Source organism: Xyrauchen texanus, chromosome 22, assembly GCF_025860055.1.
Source record: "Xyrauchen texanus isolate HMW12.3.18 chromosome 22, RBS_HiC_50CHRs, whole genome shotgun sequence".
NCBI classification, from domain to species: domain Eukaryota; kingdom Metazoa; phylum Chordata; class Actinopteri; order Cypriniformes; family Catostomidae; genus Xyrauchen; species Xyrauchen texanus.
In genome coordinates, this window is record NC_068297.1 from 34896332 (window position 1) to 34922322 (window position 25991).

The 25991-nt window shown below is 36.3% G+C and overlaps 1 protein-coding gene across 1 annotated transcript in view; it reads right to left on the bottom strand.

The window, feature by feature from the left end:
• Positions 1-25991, bottom strand: part of daam2 (dishevelled associated activator of morphogenesis 2) — a 190111-nt gene that overhangs the window by 50299 nt on the left and 113821 nt on the right. The window contains 10 exon segments of the mRNA XM_052153546.1: positions 2232-2339; positions 4045-4350; positions 6136-6320; positions 6408-6466; positions 10288-10426; positions 11876-11993; positions 12409-12475; positions 12567-12670; positions 12787-12897; positions 18859-19192. Coding sequence (XP_052009506.1) covers positions 2232-2339; positions 4045-4350; positions 6136-6320; positions 6408-6466; positions 10288-10426; positions 11876-11993; positions 12409-12475; positions 12567-12670; positions 12787-12897; positions 18859-19192 — 1531 coding nt within the window.

Genomic DNA, 25991 nt, shown 5'->3' on the forward strand with positions numbered 1-25991 from the left:
CTGGATTTTCTGTAGAAAGAACTGTCAGCGGGCACTTGCCTCGCCACTGCCAGGCTGTATTTGGCCACTGCGGTTTGCCACGGCTTGGTGGGCGGGGTGCCCTCAAAGAGGCATCCTCATTATTGCCCGGGCCTACGAGGCGCGTGGTCAAGCTTCGCCAGTAGGTTTCAGGGCGCACTCTACCAGAGGGCACTCCTCCTCTAAAACCTTGGCTAGAGGTCTCCCTCTGCAGCAAGTTTGTGATGCGGCAGGTTGTCCTCTCCGCACACATTCATTAGATTTTTATAGTTTGGATGTTTTGCCACTCTGGGCTCTTATGCCCTTGAGTCGACATCTCAAGCTCATGTCTGGACAAGTTTGTGATGCGGCAGGCTGGTCCTCTCCACTCACATTCATCAGTCTTTATGACAAGTTTGTGTTGCGATAGGGTTCTCTTCACACACATTCATCGAACTTTGTGGGCTAGATGCTTTGCTACTCCGGGCTCTTATGCCCTTGAGTCGACATCTCAGCCCATGCCTAAACAAGTTTGTGATGCGGCAGGTTGTCCCCTCCGCACACATTCGTTGGACTTTTTTAGTTTGGATGTTTTGCCACTCCGGGCTCTTATGCCCTTGAGTCGACATCTCAGCTCATACCTGAACAAGATTGTGATGCGGCAGGCTGATCCTCTCCGCTCACATTCATCAGTTTTCATGACAAGTTTGTGTTGCGATAGGGTTCCCTTCGCACACATTCATCGAACTTTATGGGTTAGATGCTTTGCTACTCCGGGCTCTTATGCCCTTGAGTTGACATCTCAGCTCATGCCTGAGCAAGTTTGTGATGCGGCAGGCTGGTCCTCTCCGCTCACATTCATCAGTTTTATGACAAGTTTGTGTTGCGATAGGGTTCTCTTCGCACACATTCATCGAACTTTATGGGTTAGATGCTTTGCTACTCCGGGCTCTTATGCCCTTGAGTCGACATCTCAGCTCATGCCTGAGCAAGTTTGTGATGCGGCAGGCTGGTCCTCTCCACTCATATTCATCAGTTTTATGGCAAGTTTGTGTTGCGATAGGGTTCTCTTCGCACACATTCATCGAACTTTATGGGCTAGATGCTTTGCTACTCCGGACTCTTATGTCCTTGAGTCGACATCTCAGCCCATGCCTAAACAAGTTTGTGATACGGCAGGTTGTCCTCGCCGCACACATTCATTGGACTTTTTTAGTTTGGATGTTCTGCACTCCGGGCTCTCATGCCCTTGAGTCTACATCTCAGTTCATGCCTGAACAAGTTTGTGATGCGGCAGGCTGGTCCTCTCCACACACATTCATCAAAATTGAATGGTTTAGATGTTTATGCTACTCCGGGCTCTTATGCCCTTGAGTCGACATCTCAAGCTCATGTCTGAGACCTCTCGCGTTTTTGTGAGTACACTGCACAACCGTAGGGGTCCGGACAGCCCCAAGTGCGGCAGCGTGGGTATTGCGTTCCCCGTAGCGCTTAGCAGCGCAACATCAAAGTGAAGCCTTTTGTAAAGGGAACGTCTCGGGTTACATGTGTAAACCTTGTTCCCTGTAAAAGGCGGAACGAGATGTTGCGCTGCTTTGCCGCACTGGGATGTCCCAGGACTGCTCTTCAAAAAGAAGTATCTGACGACACCTGGTGACGTATCCATTTATAGCCTGGCCTCAGGTGCATCTAATGATTACATCAACCGAGGCTATAAATTCCGGTCAATGTTTATTGACGTGTTCCACACATTATTTCAGCTCGGCTCACAGAGAAAGCTGTTCCCCGTAGCGCTTAGCAGCGCAACATCTCGTTCCGCATTTTTCAGGGAACAAGGGTTACACATGTAACCCAAGACGTTTTCTTCACTGATATTAACCATATGTTGTAGCTGATTTTGGTCCTGAGAGCATTTCTGCTAGATTTCTGCTCAAAATGCACTAAAACACTACAGCATGTTTAAAGCACTAAGGCAACTATAAAACAACAAGCCATTTAGCAAAGAACAGCTGCTCTAGCAAAGGCTGTTCACTTCTGCAAAGCAGTATAGGATTTCAAATACAGATCTCATACTACACAAATTTCACAAACATACACAAGTTAGGACAGCTGATATTCTAGATGTTATTGCAGAAATATCTATGCATTTGGACGAGGCATTTGTGATACTGAAAATGATTTGTTTGAACATGAAGCACAGCTGAGATACAGCTGTGTGTGCAACTCTTGCATACTTGCTGCCTCTGATAAGCTGAAAACATCTTCTCAATATCCTTCAGGTCGAGAACTTTAAAAGCCCTTCTGTCATCAATCTCATGCCAGATGGTACCGGTGATCTTGTTCTGCGAAAACAAGAAGAAAATCAGGAAAAACAGGCTGCAATTAAGGGTTAATCTTAGATAAATGCTCTGTACCCTGTAGGTCTTTTTGTTGTTAATTTGCCCGTGAGAAGGTCACACAGTAACACTGTAACTGCCCTTTAAGTATCTAACATGTGCATCAGTGCTAATAATACAATTAATTAAATAGTACAATCCTAGTACAAAATGTAAAATATCTCTGAATGTGTCAGGACTAGTCTGCTAGTTGAGACTAGTCTGCTAGTTGAGGTAGACTATTTAGTAGAGCTTTCACAACTACTCACTTTACTAGTAAACTAACTGCCCAGGAAAGTAGCCGAGTAGGTTATTAGGATAGTCAGTGTGTATTTATGTAAACGACTCAGAGGTTGCATTACCCTAAACTTGTCTGCTATTGTGTACATTTTAAAAACATTGAGGTATAACTCCATGTAGAGAGATGAGAGAGAGAGAGAGAGAGAGAGAGAGAGAGTTGTGTTGATGTGTAAGTGAAGAGAATTTCTGCACAACTGAGATGATGTCTGTGAGAAACGAAAGAATGCGTTGACAGATTTATATTACTTACGCTGTCATAAACACAATAAAACAGTCATGTCCCTAGAGTTTTTAAAATTAGCTTCAAGGCGCTTTGCCAGAATTTTGGCTTGTGTGCAGAAATGATCACTTTAAATTTCTGCAACGTGATGTTCCCTCATTCATGCTTTGTAATTGAAAAGCACTCTGTGTTCACTTTATTTACACTTTAACCATTCCAAATGAATTTACATATGGGTAATTTACTGTCCAAATGAGGTTTTCCAATGTGATAAAAATTTGAAATATTTAGAAAATCTAGTTTAAAACATGTCAAGTTTGAAGAAATGTAAACTTTGTGTACATGTTGGTTTCAAAATTGTTTGAAAACTATAATTAGGTTTATAAAAAATAAATACAAAAAAGATTAACGATTTTCAAAATGTTATATATGTCGAGATACAAAAATAGATTCCTTGCACTTTGAATACATAAGTGTCCACAACTTAATCATACATTTTAAAAAGGTTTTTAAAAAGGTTTTCGAACATACTTTTTAAAGGATAAAAATATATATATTTAACAAATATAATGAATTTTTTAAAGCAAGAATACAACATAAAAGTTTTCTCAGGGTTACTCCATATGACCTGAACAAAATGTGCCTTTTCATAAAAAGAAAATCTGTAAAAATATATAAATTACTTTGAACTCAGTAATTGAAAACATGTTCATGTGGTCATCAGGTGTATTCAAGAAATAGTTTTGTGGGAATCGCATTTCTAATGTATTTTTGAAAACATTAGATCTGGACAAAAAATTAAAAAATTGCAATATGTTTGCATGGAAATACATAGGACGTAGTTTGTGGATAGAGTAATTTTCTTCCGACTAGTTAGAGCAAACACTAACAAAACACTAAATTCATCCTATTTAAAGTACCATAAATTTCCATCAAAATTGCAGCTATTGTAACAGGTCCACTGCCTTCAAGATAATAACTGCCTGACATCTGGTGACAAGAGCACTGCAGACTACCTCAATGGTATAATCTTGTCTGGTAAAAAATACCCCATACCAGAGCAAAAATACAAAGATAACTAACTGACTAGTTGATTCTGAATATATGTAGTTTTGGACATCTGTACTCCAGAGGTACTTATGACAGACTCACCTCACCCAGTTTATACCAGTTAAAAGATTTTAGTGGCTGTGAAGGTTGTGGGATGCTCTTTGTGCACGGGCTGGAGGTGGAACTGATGGAAGTAGGTCCGGGGGGAGGCGGGACCCCGGAGAAGATGGACGGAGCTCCTGGTGGGGGAGGAGGACCTCCAGGGGGAGGTGGAGGAGGAGGTGGCGGGCTGGAGAAAGGGAGAGGAGGTGGAGGAGGAGGGAAACCACCCATCATCATAGGTGGTGGGGGTGGAGCCATCAGGCTCCCAGTGAGTGGAGGGGGAATGGGTAAAGGGACTCCACCACTCTAAAAATGAAAAAGATCAAATAATTTAAGTAAAATGTGTGAAGACATAGCTGCAAGAATGTATAAACCATCACCACAGCACTTTCTCCTTAAGTTTATCTCTTTTAATTTTATCATTAAAATGAGACCTTTTATTACAGGTTTCTCATGACTACTGTTGAGTCAAATATTTGTTATTAATGACCACTAAACTGTATAACTGACTGTATAGTGGTCATTAATCAAAAATATTTTACTCAACAGATGCAAGAAAACTTTCAATTAATTTTATAACTGACTGTTAATTGAAAGTTTTCTTGTAGCTCAACCGTAGCTCAATCAGTTCACCTAAAAGTCAAGGATGTCAAGGTCACAGGTTTGCTTCCAAGGGAATACACATACATATAGAAACTTACATTCTGAATCAGGGACTAAAAATTGTTCAAGGAACAAAAACCAAAAAAGTTTTTTTTAAGAACTTGTACAAAAACAGGAACAAAGGCCCTTTCAATTGTTCCAGAGTGAAAACTTTATTTTTAAATGCTTGTAAGTGGTTAATAACTTTTAAATTGAATTAATTAATATTTTTTTAATGATAAAAAGGCTAAACAGTTTATCACAGTAAATTTTAAGGATTACACCACTTCCTGTTGCCCCCCAAAAATGGGGCTGCCCTCTTTTTAGTAGAACATGATAAGCATGTGCTTTTATTCTGAAAGAAACTGCCAAATAGTGCCAGCATAAAATATATGTATAAAGACAGTGAATAAAAATTAAGTCTTCCTCTTCATGCTAAATAGACCAAATACTGATGACTAATATTTTATGCAGGGGTGTATGTCAATTTTTTCCTTCTAAAATGCTTATAAGAATGTCCCCTCCTGTTCAATTAACCCTGACTAGCAAATTTGGCTAATACTTGTACTTTAATTTTGATTGCAAACACCAATTTGTTGCTTTACAGATGTGTGTGTGTGTGTGTGTGTGTGGCCCATTTGGCCCGTTTCACGGCTGACCCACTGGCCCACTCAGTTCTCCCGATGACCAGTCCGACCCTGATTGGCCCCAAAGTGCGTCGGCCCACCGGGAAAATGCTGGTATGCCAGATTACCAGTCCAGCCCTGCATCTGACGCATGTGTACACTGACGCTTCGTTAAAAAAAACCTTCGAAGTAAATTTATCAGACAGTTTGACAATTTCAATTGCAAAATGGATTGCTGTGGACTGTAGGCCAATGATTACCAGTCCAGCCCTGCATCTGACGCATGTGTACACTGACGCTTCGTTAAAAAAACCCTTCGAAGTAAATTTATCAGACAGTTTGACAATTGCAATTGCAAAATGGATTGCTGTGGACTGTAGGCCAATGGTAGGCTTATGTTCAATAATATGTAAATAAACAATACATTGCCTTCTAAAGCCACTTTTTGTGTTGATCTTGATTGTATTTTTGGTATTTTGTGTTGTATTGATTGATTTATATATGTGATTACAATAATTAATAGCGATAATTTATCAACATATCATGTAATTCATTTTATTAAAAAAATTAATCAATTGACAGCTCTAATTTATTTATTTATTTTGTTGTCAGCCACGTAATAAGTGGAACATTTGCAAAATAACCCCTCAGGATTGGTCATGATTGCCCTGTCTGGGTCGATTTTTTGGTATGACCAGCTGACTGTACATTATCCCTTACATATCATTCTTGTGTAATTGCCCTACTTGTGAATAGTTCAAAGTCAATCATAACTACAGCATACAAGCAGCTATAAGCAGGAAGAAGCAGGTGGTAAACTCACTGAAATGTCACTAATGCGGGAGGAGAGGTCTAAAACATGCTCCCTGGCTGAGCGCAACTCCACGCCTTCCCTCTGTAACTTGTCCTTCATCTTGTTGAGAGTCTTCATCATATCCTCCTTCTCCTGTGTCTTGGTCTCACACTCCCTCTCTTTCCTTTCCAGACGAGCCATCAACTCTACATGCTCTAAAAAACCATAGACACACATTAACTTTACACAAGTTCATTGCAGAGTTTGCACTCTCAGTTCTGTAAGTCTATGTGCGCTGTTACCTTTTCTGAACTTTTCTGCCTGGTCTCGCCACTGTTTGACTTCATTTTCATTGACAAGCCTGTGGATGGAGGGAAACCAAGCCTCATTACATTATGTATTACTTAAGATACAGTAAATAGGGGTATACAAATTATTTATTTATATTTTTCACACTTACCTAGGCCATGTATATGTTTAAACTGCTGGTTTGTTATTTGTCAACTGTTACTGACATCAAAAGTCTAAGACCCCATGAAAATTTTACGAAATTAACGTTTTGTTGCTATTTGTCCATGTCTGTCAGGTTTAAGCCCATCTACATACTAGTGCACGCCTAAAGTTGACAAAACTAACTTGCAGCTGACTGCAGATGCAGACTCATTTACAATAGTCTAGGGCCCTGTTTTTAGGACTGTGCTAAGCACAGCCCAACGCACAATGATGTGGGCTATGTCTTATCCCATTTTCATGAGAGAGCTGATTCTAAGCGCAAAAATATAAAGCTGAGAAGTACCGCAGAAATAAATTGCACTTGACCCAGCCCATTAGCGTTTCGCTTGCGCAATTTCACCAAACCTTTTGGTGCATACTGGCACGAAAATACCAAAACTGCAGGGCCATGCCCACTGACTTTGCACGTATGACATATTGTATAGCACCGCGCTTAAGACATAACACTCTAAAAATAGGGCCCATTAAGACATTCTCTTCCTGCGAAATAGACCAAATACATATGACTAATCTTGTATGCAGGGGTGTATGTACATCTTCTAAAAGGCTAATGAGAATGACCCCTCCTGTTCAATGAACCCTGACTAGCAATTTGATGCGAAGGAAGTGGATGGAATTATAATTTTTTTAAGTAGGGTACAACGGGGCAAAAAAAAAATGTTTTGCTCCAAAAACAAAAACGTCATGGTTAATGTAGTAACCTCTGTTCCCTGATGGAGGAAATGAGACGTTTTGTCGATTGCAGTGACACAAGGGGTCTTCCTTGGGAGCCTCGCATACCTCTGAACTTGAGAAAAGGCCAATGTGAAATTGGCAGACAGAATTTGCATGTCCCGCCCCCGGATTTGAGTGAGTGACAGAAGGGGAACTCCAATAGCACTTTCCTAAACACTTGTGGCTGGTTTGTCACTATACACTGCAAAATTTTCCTGATCCATGAGATCTTTGTGTGTAATGTCTAAAGGTAAATTTTAATGCAATCTGTTCTAATATTTAATAATTTTTTAAATAATGCTAATTTATGTACACTGGTGGCCAAAAGTTGGAATAATAACAGGTTTGCTGTTTCAGAAGGAAATTGGTACTTTAATTCACCAAAGTGGCATTCAACTGATCACAAAATACAGTCAGGATATTACTGATGTAAAAAATAGCACCATCACTTTTTGAAAAAAGTCATTTTTGATCAAATCTAGACAGGCCCCATTTCCAGCAGCCATCACTCCAACACCTTGTCCTTGTAATCATAAATTGCTGCATGTGTACGATTTCTTTTTATGAGAACTCTTTGAAGTAGTTTAAGAAGTTCTGAAAAAACTGTCACTTTATTTATGTCCTGACTATAGATTGTGATCAGTTGAATGCCACTTTGGTGAATAAAAGTACCAATTTCTTTCCATAAGAGCAAAATCTGTACATTATTCCAAACGTTTAGGCACCAGTGTAGCTAATGAATATCCTGGAAATTATCACATTTATTTTGAGACAACATACTTAAATGTAATTTCCAAATTAGTTTAAGGTGTTTATATAAAAAAAACTTTCAACAACTGTCCAATAAGTGAAAGGATAGTATTTGGGTTAAAAGCCACCCTGTTGCAGGGGCTAAAAGTCCCAATAAAACACATTTCTGTTCTTAAGTGTGGAATAGATTTATTATGAAGAATGTTCAAAGTGCGCTCACATTGACTGATCCAATCCCAGTGGATATTCATTTGTTTATAGAATACTAGAATTCTACTGAAATATCAAATGAGATCGAAATAAACAAGAAAGGACATACCCTTTTCTGAAGTGGTTATTTTTATTATCTTAATTTTGTCACTCAAAAAAAGCATCTTGCTGTCTCAAAAGTATTTGCATAAGTTGACAAATTGTGCCCTATAACCAATGCCCTGGTATCTACACTACTTTATATCAATATTACCCGTGTGGACCACGTGTGTGGTAAAAGGTCCCCTATCCACTTTTTTATTTTTAATGAATTTATTTAAAACAATAAAACCTTCTGCTGTTATTATTAACACATATTATGTTGCTCCTTCAAAATCCAATAAAAATTTATAAATTTCTTGAATCTTGATACACTGTTATCAGAAAAAAGCGAATTATCCTTAAGGTGTGCCTTTAGCCCCGTTTTACCCTAACCCTTCAATAACCCCCCCCCGCCTTTACATAATCACAAGTTTGAAATTTTTTCGTAATAATATTTCATGGGATCTTTAAGGACCACTGTTAAAAACAAAGCTATGATGTAGTGTCAGATTTTTTAATGAATTTATAAGTAGCAAATTATCATCTTTTAATTAAAGGGGATAATTCAGTCTGAAGAATAGTCACAGGTATTTTAGTTCAGGTAATGGATGTTACAAGAGGTTTATGGGAGAATCTTTGATAAAATCTAAAAGACCTTGACAAACGTTGCTTTCCATAGCTACAGAAAGAAGGGACATGAAACAAGATACTGTACATTATGAATTCAGGAAGAGATGACAAAGTACAGTGTGTTTTTTAGTTTCTATGTGTTGAGACTTTGTAGACTTTTTACATAAAAAAACCCTAATGGAAATAAATAAATAAATAAAAGAAAAAAGAAAAACATGCAGGGAGAAACTGACATTGTTGTGGTAGAATCATAATGTTTTAGCTAAAGCCAACACTGGCACAAACAGCCATTATTTTTGTTTTTCCTACATTTATTTCTGCAACTGGACAGTGCTACAAACAAGGGTCTGCTTTTTGACTAACTGATTTAAATAACCAGTTACAGCCATTCTCGAACAGCTCAATGGAAGAAATATCAGTTTGACCCTCACAAAAAGTTATCATATGACGTCAGAAGACTTCAAATATAGAACACAAGTTGTATAGACAACTTTTAGGTTGCTTTTTGTCCTTTTTAGAGCTTAACAGTCATGAGCTGTCAAAAAAGATGGAAAAGCTATATGAGAAGATTCTTAAAAATGTCTCCTTTTGTGTTCCAAAGAAAAAACTAACAGCATGCAGGTTTGAAAAGACATGAGGGTGTGTAAATAATAACACTTTTCATTTTTGGGTGCATTGGACGTGGACGTTTTATGTATAAATTACAAAATTAATGACAGTAATAGAAGTGTTGATTATTATGGCGTCTCAAAGTTTCCTTTAGTATTTGAAATGCAGTAAAAAATAAATTGGTCAATGAGTCAGAACACAAGTCAGAGGGTTCATTCAGTTTAGGCCAAGTTCTTTGATCTCAGCTTCCACCCTGGACACAGTTTCACAATTCTAATCCAGTTATTCTTTCAGAGTTCAACCACTCTTCCTTAACTTAAAGGAAGTAACAAGAAGCCTCAGCAAACACAACATGAGGCATCTGCTAGCTTGTTATCAGTATCAGTTCAAAGTAGTGTCACGATGTAACATCACTTTGAGGTTAATTGAGCCTGCAACATTTGAGTTTCCCTCCACCCACCAGTGAATTCAGAAAAAAATCTTTGAACTATAAAAGATCCAAAGTGGAGCTAACACCACTTCAAGGCCTCTTGGCTTCAGATATACTGCAACAGCTGGTGAACTCAAAGTTATGACTAACTTCTCATGTGTCCTACTGTCATATTTGCAGAGAGAAAAAAAGGTGTGCTCTGTGGATGCTGAGAAAAAAACATGTGTTTTGAATTGAGCACTTACATTCTAACAATGTTCTTAACATTGAAATTGTCCAGAGGTGAAACATCTGGGTCTTCTCCCTTGTCATCCTGCAGAACAATTTGCTGAAGAATACGGTCTAGAAGTTGCCATTGCTGTAAGCTACCTGTCCCACGTTTATCTGTAGACACATTTTACAAGCTTCAAAAACAACCTTGGATTGTTTAATTATGTAATTATGATATAATATTTTGACTACCAGTAAAAAGTTTTTGAATTTGAATTTACATTGTTCATTAAACATTTAACCTAAAGGTTTATGCTTAAATGTTTGGAATTTGTTTAGTAGACAAATATAAATAGTGCCTACGTAAAAGTTTCTTTAAATTTCTTATTTTTTTAATGGAGTTGGACTGGTTAGAGAAGGAAAAGCAACCAGCATACATGGGAACTCCTACAATCTGTTTAAAAACCATCCCAGGAGGATATGTCATGAAGTTGGTTAGGAGAGTGCCCAAAGTGTGCAGATCTGTATTATAGGCAATAGTAGCAACTTACTTTCAAAGTACTTTAAAACATAAGATTTGTATCTTTTTTTTGGTCCCTACATAATTACCAGTCTTCCTTTTGAGTTATTTCATAGTTTAGATGAATAACATTTTTCCTAAAGACTGGGTGTGTCTAAACTTTTGACTAGAGCCATTCTGCAGTGCTTTTACCACACCATCAAAAAGTAACCAAGACGTATAATGGTATTACCAAAATATATGATTACATATCACTGTCTAAAATCATAGTTAATTGCAGTGTATGTGGCTAATTTATCACCTGGCATATGTAAGTACGTAACTTATCCAAGTGAAGAAGAGATGATTAACATATTATTTAACCGTTTCACATTATTACTGTAGTTGGTGATGGAACATAATGGCTCAGCATAAACAACTGCTCAAATGGAAACATGAATTAAGAGGAATTATTTGGTACCCTAGTTATTGCATTTTTTTGACCAATGCTGTTGGAGAGAGAAAAGAAAAGTAAAGTAAAGCAAAGCAAAGCTAAAACAATCAAAACAAACCAAAGCAAAGCTAAAACAAACAAACAAAAAAAAAAACATCTACTGTAAGCTTTGTTGCAAAACCTAGTGGGATGCCTTTCTAGATTCAATTTTAAGGCATCACAGGCACACTCCTGACATGAAGATTGTTCCAAACCGTAGGCAACACAATTAAACTGCCTTATAAGATAACCCATTTTGGCCAAATTCTAAGGTATATATCACAAATATGGCAATTCTAGATTGTATTGTGATGAGGGAAAATTTAATCCAGGACGAAATGTAAAGAAATGTCAATTATACATTCAATGCTGCAAAGTGCCAATAATAAATATTAGAATTATAAGATTTCATGCAATATTTGTGTTTGCCATGTATTTTATTTATGCTAATTGGTGTCTTGCAGACAGCAAGGCAGCTCACTAAGTTTAGAACAGAGGAAAGTTCAAAGGCTGATAATAGTGGAATCCTTAGACAACTATTACTATTTATATTTTTTTTTGTTAAATGTACATTTTCAGGTTGCTGTGTACTGGGTGAGATATTTTGAGTTGGTTATGTTGGAGTTCTCACATGGCATTTGGAGGCAATGTTGTAGGATAGATAGCAGGTTGGGGTAAGCATCTGTTTGGCTTAATTTCTTCTTGATCAGCTCAAACATCTGACCGGCACTCTTGGTATCCACATGTGTCTGAAGAGAAAACCATTGATTTGCCCAAATTAACATATAAATGACATCAGGAGCCTTGCAAACACACCTAAAGGGTTTGTTCACCCAAAATATAAATTCTGCCATCACTTACACACCCACGCGTTGTTCCAAACCCGCACGACTTTCTTCCCTCCGTGAAACACAAGAGAAAGAATTTCAAAAATAGTTTTCCCATGCAATCTTCCTATACAAAGCGAGGCTGCCAGTCCCTAACATTCTACCTAACATATTCTTTTGTTCTCCACAGAAAAAAAGAACATCATACAGATTTGAAACAACAGCAGGGTGAGTAATTGATTTGGGTGAACCACTAGAATATTAGCATGGTGTTCTATTTATAACAAGTAATCGGCTAATTTAATGGCAGAAGGCGTAGATGGTTAGCAGGTCTCACCATTTCAAAGCGTTTGGCCAGTTCGGACTCATCCTCATTCCGCACCATCTCAAAGAAGTCCAGATGTCTGAAAAACACACATGTGAGTTTACATAATCAGGAATGGGATGAAACATATATAGATTGAGCCCCATTTTCACACATTTAAGTGTTCTCACCTGTCAAGCGTGGCATTATCATGAGCTCTCAGCTTGTCGATGACCGGCTGAATTCCCAACATCAAAAACTCATATCTAAGATGAAGACGGAACTCCAGACTGTCCTGAAGAGTGAACAGATGGAATTATTCCATTAATAACCAAAATGTTTTGTAAAACACTGATTCACGTTTTACCACAAGCAGAGAAAGTTGTCAGGAGGTTCTGATTTTCAACTGACCTCTCCAACCCCAGCATTCAGCATAGCATTAATGAAAGACATGATGGCCGTCTTCAGATTGACTTCGTCTCTGTAGCGTCCTGTGCTCCTGTCCAACTCGTTGAGGAGAGACTTCAAAACAGAGTCATGATGTTTACATTTCTGTATTTCACACTTTTATCAAAAGTAACATACAGTGCATTCAAGGCACATATTTTATCAGTTTGTGTGTCCCATGGAAGTCAAACCCATGACTTTTAGTTTTGCTAGCATTATGCCATACCAGTAGAATACAAGAACCTTAAGAAAACATATTAAGAAATCATCCCAATCACCATGTGATTATTTGGCACTTTCAATGAATAGGGTACAATATGCGGCTCAAATCTCTTAAAAAATGCATTCAGTTTTTCTTCTTTTTATCGCAATAAGTAACAGTAATCAATTTTTTTAAATATTTCATTTATATTACATCTATTTATATGAATCACAATTTCAAGATTTATAGAGGATTAGGACTTACATTTTTGTCTGTTTCTCTCCCAAAGCTATGTTTAAATCACTCGAGTCATAGGGATTATTCTTTTTTGGAGCTTGAAAGTTTTAGACCCCATTGGCTCCCATTATACATTCTTTAAAATATCTTTGTCTGAGTTCCACAGAAGAAAGAAAGTCATACAAGCTTGGAATGATAAGACAATTTACATTTTAGCATGAACTAATCCTTTAAAACCCTGATATGTGTAATTTCGTTATTTTAAGTAAATAAACATAAAACATAAACATATAAATGAAAACCTTGGTTTTAATAGTAGAGGCTCAATAATTTGGTATCAAAGTTAAACATCTATTTTCATATAACAAAAAATACACATAAAACAGTTAAGCTTTCCAAACACAGTCAACACAAAAATGTGTGTACAAATTGGGAAAATGGAATGTGATTATTTCCTGCCATGCTGTAGATAGGGTCCAAATGATGTTACTGTCCAATTGTCTAAATTATTGTGTTTTATTTTATTTATAGGCAGGTAATCATGCAACATATTTGCTTGCAAAATGTGGGATACTCATATGTGGAGCGTGTCGCACATACTGTATTTATACATATCAATAGGAAATTCTGATTCCTGCTTCAGGATCATTCTGCTCATAGCTGCTGATCTAGGATCAGTTTCCCAACCTTAAATCCAAACCTTTGGCTGCAGCCAAATTAATCTTGCATCGCTGCATGCATGAAAATGTCTTAATTTCTTTAAAATAATTTTACATTTTTAAAACGAATATTTAATAAAAGTATTTATTTAATTATGGAAGCATTAAAAACGAGTTCATTGAAGTACACTACCGGTCAAAAGTTTGGAAACACTTACTCATTCTTTATTATTATTTATTTATTTATTTTCCCCACATTTTAGAGTAATAGTAAAGTCATCAAAACTATGGAATAACATAAATGGAGCTATGGGAATTATGTTGTGACTAAACAAAATAAATCAAAACGGTGTTATATTTTAGTAGTCATCATTTGCCTAGAATTTGCAGACATGTACTCTTGACATTTTCTCAACCAATTTGTTGAGGAATCACCCTGGGATGCTTTTTAAACAGTATTGAAGGAGTTCCCATCTATGTTGGGCTGTTTTATTATTAATATAAATAAAAAAAATAGTTTTATAATGAAATAAATTAATATGGTCACATAATTCTATTTTTGTCTACAAAACAAATTTCAAACATTTAAGCATACGCCTTCAGATCAAAAGATTTTTAAGATCATGAGAAACATTTCAATCAAGTGTTTCAAAGGTTTTGACCGGTAGTGTATGCAAAATGTTCAGCATCTTTTACTTGCTGAGCTAACCAGGCCCCTATGGGTGATACTTTTAATATACTTAATATACTTTTGTCTTCACCAGATTATCAAAATATGACATTGCATGATTTTAATTGTTGAAGGACAATTCTGGTGGCGGTGGGGAGGGGGAGGTTGCTGTGTTGGCACACTGAAACAGCAAAGAGGTAGATTGAAAGCCAGCTTTAAAAGCAATGGCTGATGGATGATTTGCTAGGAGATAATTAGATAATGGCGTGACGATGTACAACTGTGAGTCTCCCACTAGAACTATACTTACGCTTACATGACCTGTGAGTTGGGACAGTCCAAAATGTTGTATGAAAAGTAGGGCTGTCGATTTAACGCGTTAATTCTGTGCGATTAATTTTACCCAAAATAATGCGTTTAATCGCATGCCCCAGGACCATAATAAGGAAGAGTCCTGAGAAATGCAAGCTTGTAGTACCATCTGTTTACTCCAGAGGGTAGTAAGTGAAATTCCAGCTGTATGTTTATACAGTGAAGAAAAATCTTTAATAGGCAGAACAACACAAACATGCGTTACGTTCTTGCATTCAAAACACTTGAAGGAGCGCAAATGCCAACTAAGGGATCTCAAGATGTGTTTAAAGATGGAGTATTAAACTATATTTAACTTGAAACAGTGACCTAAACATTTTATGTTTATGATGCGCACCCGAGACACTACACAAGCATGTCTGATGCTGGATTGAGATCCAGTGCAAAATTTGGAAATTACCCATAAATATTTAATCACGAATAAAATCAAAGAAATTTCCTTCAAACTTATTTATAAGTATTACCTCACTAATTATTTTCTTGTAGAGAGATTTAATTGTGATGTCGCTATATTACTTACATTTTGGAGGAAACATTTTTTCATTTATTTGAGTAAGGTAGGGAGTTGTCCCTACTCGACTTGTTTTTGGTTTGATTTATGCAAGATTGTTAGAGATCATATCATTCCCAGCTTTCAACTTTGTTTTGAAAATGTTTTATTCTTTTTTTTTTAGCTATGAGATGTCTCTTCACAAGGAATATTATTTATGGCAAAGTTTAATATTCATAAATGTAAGTATGGTGGTTATAAACCATTAGTTTTAATTTTTAATTCAGAGGTTCAGCAATACCTAAGAACAATTTCCAATTTGAATAACAAGAAAGCTGTAAAGTGTATTGAAATATGTAAACAATTTGATATTTTTATTAAACTGTTTATTTATTTTCCTTTTTGTTGTTGTTTGTTTTAATATACCTCTTGGCTCTACATGCAAAAGTTTTGTAAGCATTAATAAAAAATTAATAAAAAATGTCTGACGCAAGTGTAAATTGACGGGTCCTTAAACAAGCCCTCATAATAAATCTCCAACTGATTGACAAACTCACTTGTGAAATGGATTGCTGTGAACTGTATGCCAATGATTGTCTTATGATCAATAATATGGTAGTAAACAATACAATGTCAATTTTAATATTTAAAGATAACATGTATAATTATATATTGATATAAATATGTATAATCATTATATATTGAATATATAAGGGGCTTTCTCAGCAAATATTTGTATATGCGATTAATCGCGATTAATTAATCGGGACACCATGTAATTAATTTGATTAAATTTTTTTATTGATTTACAGCCCTAATGAAAAGGTTTACTGTTGAACAGTGTTGTGAAGCATAAGCTTTTTGTTTCATTGCATTACTTGCTGTGGAGTTGACATATTGTCCGTTTACAGTATGCTTTTCAATTTCATGAGTTCACCTAAAAGGCAGCTAAATACAATAAATTCTCTCTATAGCCCTAATTTAAACATTCAGTGGAGACTGGTGAGAATGTTCTCTGGTATGTTGCTGAAAAGGGGTTTTAAATCTGCACTCATTGTGTCAAGTGTGTTCAGAGAGCTGCTGGGTCACTAGGAATCAGCCACGCTTAACCAGTTAATGTTTCAAACACTCACATTAGTTGTTGCAAAGCATGAAAAATATAATGAACAAACACACTAGACATATCGCTCAACATATGTTATATACTGTAGCTGCATTAGATAAGGCCTCCACAAATGTTGGAGTTTTTCATCTTAGAGTGCTTTGAGTTTAAAGTTTCCATGTCTCCAGCAGGGAAGGTTTTGAAATGCAGACAACCCCAAGTGCTGAAATATCAGCAGACTCTACAAAACCCCACTGAATTGTGACACATTTTTCTCCCTTCGTTTATTCTTATTTCAATAGAGCGCGATGTAAAAATCCAGAGAAACAGAAGCCTTGCATAAAGCATATTATAGCAATAAGCCATTTAAGCTGTGCATTACATTTATTATCAGTACATTACAGTCATTTCTCAAGTAGCTTATTGCTTTGATTAAATTCCGAATACAGCAATATAATGATTGGTCATTCAAAAAATAATAAAAACTGTAGGTTATCTACATCTGCCAAGTACCATAACAATCAAAAATTATTTTATTAATGGATTACAGAATTCAACTGATGTGCAGACATAGGTGTGTTTACAGTAACACTGTATCAATATCTATCTAAATGTTTTATTAAGAAACTAAATAATTTATTAAAAAAACAATATATATATATATATATATATATATATATATATATATATATATATATATATATATATATACAGTATCTCACCCCTCATATTTTTTTAAATATTTCATTATATCTTTTCATGTGACAACACTGAAGAAATGACACTTTGCTACAATGTAAAGTAGTGTGTACAGCTTGTATAACAGTGTAAATTTGTAGCCATTAATGTCTAAACCTCTGGCAACAAAAGTGAGTACACCCCTAAGTGAAAATGTCCAAATTGGGCCCAATTAGCCATTTTCCCTCCCTGGTGTCATGTAACTCGATAGTGTTACAAGGTCTCAGGTGTGAATGGGGAGCAGATGTGTTCAATTTGGTGTCATCGCTCTCACACTCCCTCAAACTGGTCACAGGAAGTTCAACATGGCACCTTATGGCAAAGAACTCTCTGAGGATCTGAATAAATAATTGCTGCTCTACATAAAGATGGCCTAGGCTATAAGAAGATTTCCAAGACCCTGACACTGAGCTGCAGCACGGTGGCCAAGACCATACAGCGGTTTAACAGGACAGGTTCCACTCAGAACAGGCCTCGCCATGCTCGACCAAAGAAGTTGAGTGCACGTGCTCAGCGTCATGTCCAGAGGTTGTCTTTGGGAAATAGACGTATGAGTGCTGCCAGCATTGCTGCAGAGGTTAAAGGTGATGGACTGGCCAAGCATGTCTCCAGACCTAAATCCTATTGAGCATCTGTGGGGCATCCTCAAACGGAAGGTGGAGGAGCACAAGGTCTCTAACATCCACCAGCTCCGTGATGTTGTCATGGAGGAGTGGAAGAGGACTCCAGTGTCAACCTGTGAAGCTCTGGTGAACTCCATGCCCAAGAGGGTTAAAGCAGTGCTGGAAAATAATGGTGGCCAAACAAAATATTGACACTTTGGGCCCAATTTGGACATTTTCACTTAGGGGTGTACTCACTTTTGTTGCCAGAGGTTTAGACATTAATGGCTGTGTGCTATTTTGAGTGGACAGCAAATTTACACTGTTATACAAGCTGTACACTCACTTCTTTACATTGTAGCAAAGTATTTGTTTTTTTTACTGAAATTTCTTCAGTGTTGTCACATGAAAAGACATAATCAAATATTTACAAAAATGTGAGCGGTGTACTCACTTTTGTGAGATACTCTATATATATATGCCTCAAGCCAAGACATTCTGTTATTTCTTATTCCACTATGTTTTTATTTGGTATAACTTCCAGTTTCTTAAATGTTAAATTTTTTTTTGTGTTGTTATAATTTTATGTGCCTTGCTGTGAACTCAGTCTGTACTGATACATATTCTCACAGATAACTGTCTGTTTGTTGCATTGAAATAAGTTTGCACATTCTATATTCATTCACCTTCATTGTTTGGCAACCATAAACAGCCTACAGTCAAGATAATGAACTGTATTACTTGGCAGAAGAATTGATATTAAGATAATGAATTGTAAATATTGAACAATTTTGTCATATTACTGTTGCATCCATTTCATAAAGGCAGAACATGAATCACACTATCTATCACACAAAGAACATGATCCACTATCTATCACAAATTTTCTGGATTTTATGCTCTGATTGTATTTTATGCATTTTCTATCCTTCTGTTACAAACCTTTCAGGAAAAGCAGCATTACCTGGAAGCGTGTGCGTTCAGCAGCATACTTCTGGTAGTGAGCCATTGCCTGTAGCACTTTCTTATGGCCATCTGGCACCAGGCAAACTGCACCCAGGATCTCCAGTACGGCCACCTTGGTCTTGATGTTGTCCTGACGAAGGCTCTGGGAGATTGTGTTGATGCTTTGGGGGTGGGCCAGCACGTGGGCACGGCCCTGGGAGTTGTTCATCAAGGCTTTAATGCAGCCGATAATGGAAGTGTGGATGCGGCTCTCTGAGGTCTCATAGTCCATGCTTTTCAAGAAGTTCAAAAGACATGTCAAGCCGTCCAACTCAATGAAACATGTCACAAACCTGAAAGGAGGACCACAAAGAGCTAGTAACCTTTATTTGTGACAATTTTCTCATATGTGTTAGTTTGACAGCCTAAAATACAAAATTCCATTTAGATTCATGGTGAAATCTCTGACAATATATGACTGACTCCCAAAGATTATATTATTAAAACAAGAAAATTTAAGTTCTGGTCCTGGATGATGCAAAGCGCTCCCAACAGTGTGAAATTCACTATGCAGTAACAGCTTTATCCAGGGTGTGATTAATTAAAAATTTGAATGTGAATGTCATAATCGAAATGTTAATGTAGAAATTCAGATGACAGTGTAATTAAATGAATTGACCATCGGAAATTCTTAAACCGCAGGCTAAAACCACAGATATACCAAATATCCAAATAATTGTTTTAACCAAATCAATGAGCATATAATTTACAAGCATATTTTATATCATTATTTTAAATCATCATTACAACAAACAAGTGGCCCTATACAAGTCAAGAACTTTTTATTTTACATGGAATTTTTCACAATACACATAGTTTCAAAGCAGCTTTACAGAAAATTATGATGTAATGTTTTGATTTAGGCCCACAGTGAGAAAGCCACTGGCTTATTCCATAAGATGTTTAGTTAGTGGAGAATAAAACCAAAGAAACCAGGCTCAGCAGGGGGAGCAAGTTCCCTTCGGCTTAACAGCATGAACATAATATTTAAACAAAGTAAGACCTAAAGAGAAATGTTCAGATCATTTTAATTATTCAAAACAATCACTTTTTACTTTCAATATTTTTGTTTACATCTGTTCATGTTGTCATTATTGCCGTAAATAGGCAAACATTTACTTGATTGCCCTGTGACAGTGTCACTCACTGATCCAGATTCAGATGAAAAACATACGTTTTCAGGCATGTAGGAGACCGCAAGTACCGAGTGCCATTTGGGCAGATTGGACTCTATGGCCTTATGTTTGACACCACTGATGTGGTGGGGATATTTGCCAGCTGTGAGAAACACGTGATACACAATACTTTGCTCTGGAGGCCATTCACAAGCAAGCCCAGAAGCATAACTACATTCTGGAAATAGGCCCCCAAAAACGCAACTCAGAATTTGCTTAGTAAAAAAAAACAAAATTATAATAATAAAAATAACAATAACAAAAATTTGTGTCAATAATATTTTTATTATATAAGGATAGTTTTATAAAAGCAATAAGGCACTATATGCTGTGCTACATCATGAAACTGTGTCCAACAATGCCTTTTAGCATTACTATAATATACTGTAATCAGGGTTGGGAGTGTTACTTTTGAAATGTATTCCACTACATATTACAGAATACATGCTGTAAAATGTAATTTGTAATGTATTCCATTAGATTACTCAAAATCAGTAATATATTCTAAATAATTTGGATTACTTCTTCAGCACTGGTAGATTTTTTCACTTGTTTTGTCTAGAAAACCTCTGCAAGAACAGTAAGACAAAATACACATGTTAAAAATACATTCTCTGAAAAACCTAAATATCTTATGCAGTGTTTCAAAAACATGATCAATCAAATTGATCTTATTTTAAGGATTTTAAGATATTTTTCAGGAAAACAATACAAAAATCATTATCAAGAATATGTTTTTTGACCAAATATCAAAGGTCTTGCCAGATAAAAAGAAATTATGATCTAACATGAATTTTCCTGATAATAAATATGGTCATGTCTGGTAACGTGCATGTAAATGGCTAGAAAAAGCATTTTAGCTTAGCGTAAAGCTGATAATTTACACAAGGTTTATTTCTTTTTCTTCTGCTCCAAACTTACTTCAAACTTACTTCTCTAAATGCTCGTATGAATGTAACACATCATAAGAAAGCATTTCACTGCTCTTCAAATGCACTTTGGATCGCATCATTTATATGGATAAATGTTTTTTATCTGAAAGGACTAAATATTAAATGAAACAAATGACAATAAAATACTAAGTAATCTCATCAGAAATCATAATACTTTTTGAATGTAACTGTATTCTAATTACCAATGATTTAAATTATAACTATAGTGGAATAAAGTTACTTATATTTTGTATTTTAAATATGTAATCCCGTTACATGTATTCCGATACTCCCCAACCCTGACTCTAATATTGAAAAGCCTCTTGTAACTCATACAATGTGTTGGTTGAATTTAAATTATTTTATTGAGTTCTGTTTAACAGATTACAGTACTTGGTACAGTAATAGCCAAAAATGGTCTTTAAAACATTGCTTGCCAAAACTTTCTGATCTGCAGTAGTCATAGCAGATACAATAAGTGCTGTTGGCTTCAATTAAGACTCAGCTGCATAAATAAATAACACATAAAACTGTATGTTTGGCAAATCAAACATGAATCTCACCCCACATTCATCACATTGAGCTAAACACGGTACTCATTAACCAGGCTAACTAAGATCAATCAAGCAATTTACTTCTCTTCAGGGGTGGTGATCAAGTGACCTAACATTTAAACTTACAGAGGGTCTATGACATCACCTTTGGCAGCACTTTTTGTGGCCCATATTTCATGTTAAAGCTGCACTACGTAAGATTTTTTTAGTTTAAAATTAAACATTTCCATTATTGATTGAGTACATATACAATAGGTGTTCAAAAACAATGCCCTTACCCCGATTCACAACGGGAAGCTTATAAAAATTATTTGCATTTTGAGCTGTCGGATCGGATTTGGCATGAAATCGCTGGTTTATGTCGTTAATCCTTGCATTATTACGTCATGTCTGTAAACACATGAAAGAGGTACCGGCTGTCGCATGTTCCGGCTGGAGAAACTACGTTGTTCAGTTCAGTCAGTCACACTCACACAGTTAAGGACAGCATCGCTGCAGACAGGATGAATGTATATCTGTTATCTGTTTGGCGAAGTTGTTAACCTGCTATAATGCTTGGATATGTTGTCTGGTAGGAATGTTGAAGCTTTTATTGGTTGTCATGCTTTTATAAATAGAACATTACTTGTGTTAAATGATCGCAATCAATGTATCTACGTTGTCAGGGGAAATTGCATGACATGTTTACTAATGCACTTCTTGTAATTTTATATATTGCATATTATTTTAATGTTTTTTTAAAGTACATTTTATCCCCATCATTATTGAATCCTTGTTTTATGTTTTTTGTTTACAGTGTCATTTCAGCCTTGCATAGACATAATATTGTACCTGTTTATGTGCATGCCCCCCCCAAACTGATGTCTCTTTACCTAAATTAGTTCACATTTACTATATAGTCTAGTCAAAAGAGAGTTAAGTTACATATGTATAATTTGTCAACATTATGAACAGCACACTATATAGTAAATGTGAACTAATTTGCGCAAAGTAAAGTCAAACCCATGGGTGGGGGTCAATGAGCATCAACAGGTTCACTTACATTTTCAACTGAGGCTGTACAATATAATATACAAATTATATTATATTTAACTTGTATCAGCCATATCATGAGTTTCACCTCTTAAATTGATAAGTGTAGTACAATACAAACATTAATATTAGATAAAACAAAACACTTGAAAAATCCTATTATAATATACTGGTAACTGGTGGTGGTTGAGGAGAGCCCCCAGTTCCCTAAACCGCTTTGATTGTAGTATCATAAGTGTATAGCGTTATAAGTATAAAATTATTTCATTCAAAATATGTAAATACAAGTGTTGTTTATCTTCATCAAAGCAAGCAATATTTCAATTTTAAAAGTTTAATCATAAAACATAATATCAACATGAAAATAGCACGTTATGACTCTGGCTCTGAATATCTCCCTGTCATGATCACACACAGAAAACATCCAGGTAAGCTCAAACCATGAGATTCCTCTGCCAGAAGAGCAGTGCCAAAACACGACTGACGTAAAGTGTTATGAAAATTGCCTGTAATTATAAGTTTCAACCACAGATGTTGCTAGAGAGCACAAATTTGCATTTTGTGCAGCTTTAACCAAACACCAGGGTACAACACACTTAACCAAAGACCAGCAAAAAGCAAGAAGGGGCAAAGGGGGTTCAGCAGTGATTTATCTTCAGCAATCATAATAGATACACTGTTTTGACCTTGCCGATTAAATTGTTCCAAATTCAAGCCATCAGATGGATTTCTTGGCACTCGCTGCCAAAGGAAAACAAGCATCTCATCTCCCTCTAACGGGAGTAAATCAGTATGCTATTATCAGCCACAATCAATCGCTTGTTTCCAGAGCAGATGTGGCTCACCTGGCATGGTTCAGCAAATTTTGGGCAACATGTAATGCTTGGAATCTCCGGGAGCAGTGTACACATGAGATCATTGCTGGCCCGCAGTCGCTCAGCTTCTCTTCTAATTGCAAACACTACTGTCTGGATTAGTCCCTTATCTAATTTCTACATCAAATCTACACTAAGCGCTTACAGCTTAGTATAGTTACACACAATTTTTAACATAGCTGTAATGTACAGATACTCAAAGTAAAACCATTTTCTGATTAAGTGGTGTTGTGATCCGTTGGCTTACCTTGGAACTGGTCAAAAATAGATTATTTAATGCATGTTATTGCATGGAATATCTTATCTGCATACCATGGCATAACATGTAATTACCATGGTTCATGAAAATGGTTCATTCAATACCATGGCATTACCCGCTGATAACATCATAGTACTGCCAAAGTACTTTTTTGTAAGGGTCAATACAAATTTTTAACTTTCAGAAGAATTTTATATATATTTTTTTAAATAAAGTTGGCATTCCTCCATTCTTACTCTCATGGAAGATTCTCTTTGCACTTAAGCACACATACACAAATTCAATCTGTACAAAAATTTTTTTTTTACATTTTTAGAAGACCATGTCTCGTTAATGCGTTGTTTCTTTGCTCTCTCTTTCTCTTTACAAGGCTTAAATTTCATATGAACTTTTATTCATATTATTCCTATGTGGAAAATATTCCCTTTTGAACTGACAGACCTGTTCAGCCAAGAAAGCCACATTCCGGAACAGGTTTTGAATTATACATCCGTGGTGGCAAGCAAAAGACTGCTTACATAAAAAGTTTTGGGTGTCAAGTCTTCAGAAGTGTGATCTGCTCTTTCTTGTGCTTGAATATTTTATCCCAGCTTTTGGAGAGTGAAACTTTTGGAAAAAGGCTTGAGGTCCTGTCTCCTAATTCCTTATGGTACGTGTCCACGGTTGCGGAGTGAGAGGAAATGAATGGGAATTTTGAGGTCATACTTTATGAGAACTAAGGAGGGATTCAGGGATTATGGGGCTGACAATAGCACAGAGCAAGCAGTGAGAGCATCAAAAGTTGAGAAATGCTCCACTTTATGCAAGTGTCAGGACGAGAAACATCAGATGGGTGGTTGGTGAAGACAGTGACAGCTGTCTTTAGTGTGTGTACGGAGGTTTCTGGTGGATTAAAGTGAAATAACATTACTAGTAGGGCTAGCAATCGATTTTTTTTATTTAATTAATTAAATAACATGGCAACAAAATAATTATAATTAATCACATCAATATTTGTTGAGAAAGCCCCCCAATAAAATTATATATTTTTAATATTCAGACTGAAATATATTGCATAATTGAGGCAGACTTGTAAAGAATTAAATAGTTTACATAAAAAGTGCCAGTTTCATTCCCATATCACTGAACAGAAGACTATAGCCAAAATGTATTTTGCTATTTTTTTGCAAGAGTTTGTTAATCTGTCCTGTTCTCAGGACATGTACTTGCTTTCTGTCTGCATTATTTTTAAGTCGGCCTATGTACATGTTTCAGACTGATGCTTTAGAAACATCTGGTTTTCAGCATTATAAAAGCCACCTGTGTCATGTAAAAATTAGTAGAAACTTTTAAAATCTCGTCTCAAGACCACTGCATTCTGTTGTGCTTTGTAAAAGTCTTTCTAGCAAGTCAGTCCACTGTCGGCTATCTTTTGAACACTCCCAACGCTATTTACAGTCATGACAGAGCAGCTCTTATCTACTTGAATGGGGAACAACAAAATCTCTAAAACGGTTGGTCAAGATTACGATCAAAGAGCATATTATAAATAAGCTGTAAAATCTGACAAAACTGGTATGTGCTTTACCTCAATTTACGCTGAAAAATGCAAATTTCCCTGATCATATTGCTAATGCACATGCACATTCTTTAGTTGATTGACAGGCTGTATCAAAAAGGTGATTGGCTCTTACCTATTAGGTGTGACTTATTTTCTACATCCATTGACCATTGAGCGTGAGCTCTCCAATTTCACTTTGTTGAATTCATTTTGTTATTAACATTTTTTATTGATTCCAATGACAAATCAAACAAACATAACAGGAAACACAGAATCAAACTACATGAACCTAAACCCTTCCCTCGGAAAATCCCCCACCCCCTACATCAATAACCATCCCATCGCCTAGAACACAGAGCCTGGGGAAAAATTAAACCCGAGCACCCAACACATCACAAATAAAATTCAGTGTGACTTATGTAAGATTATATATGCAGAAAAATTGAAACAACATATATCTGGATCCCATATCTGGAAAAACCCAGACTTTCAGTTTGGAATGTTTCCACTGCGTAAATAACAGGCCTTTACAAGAACCCCCACACAGTTACACCAGGCTGTTCTGTGTAAGGTCACAAGGACCATAAGATTTGCTTAACTCTAAGACATTTCATCTTAATCTAGCCTAGCTAGATAATGCTGATCACTTTGAACTGTGGTAACATTTGTACTGGATAAATTAATGATTATAGACTGATGGAACTAATTGCTAAATATAATCTTTA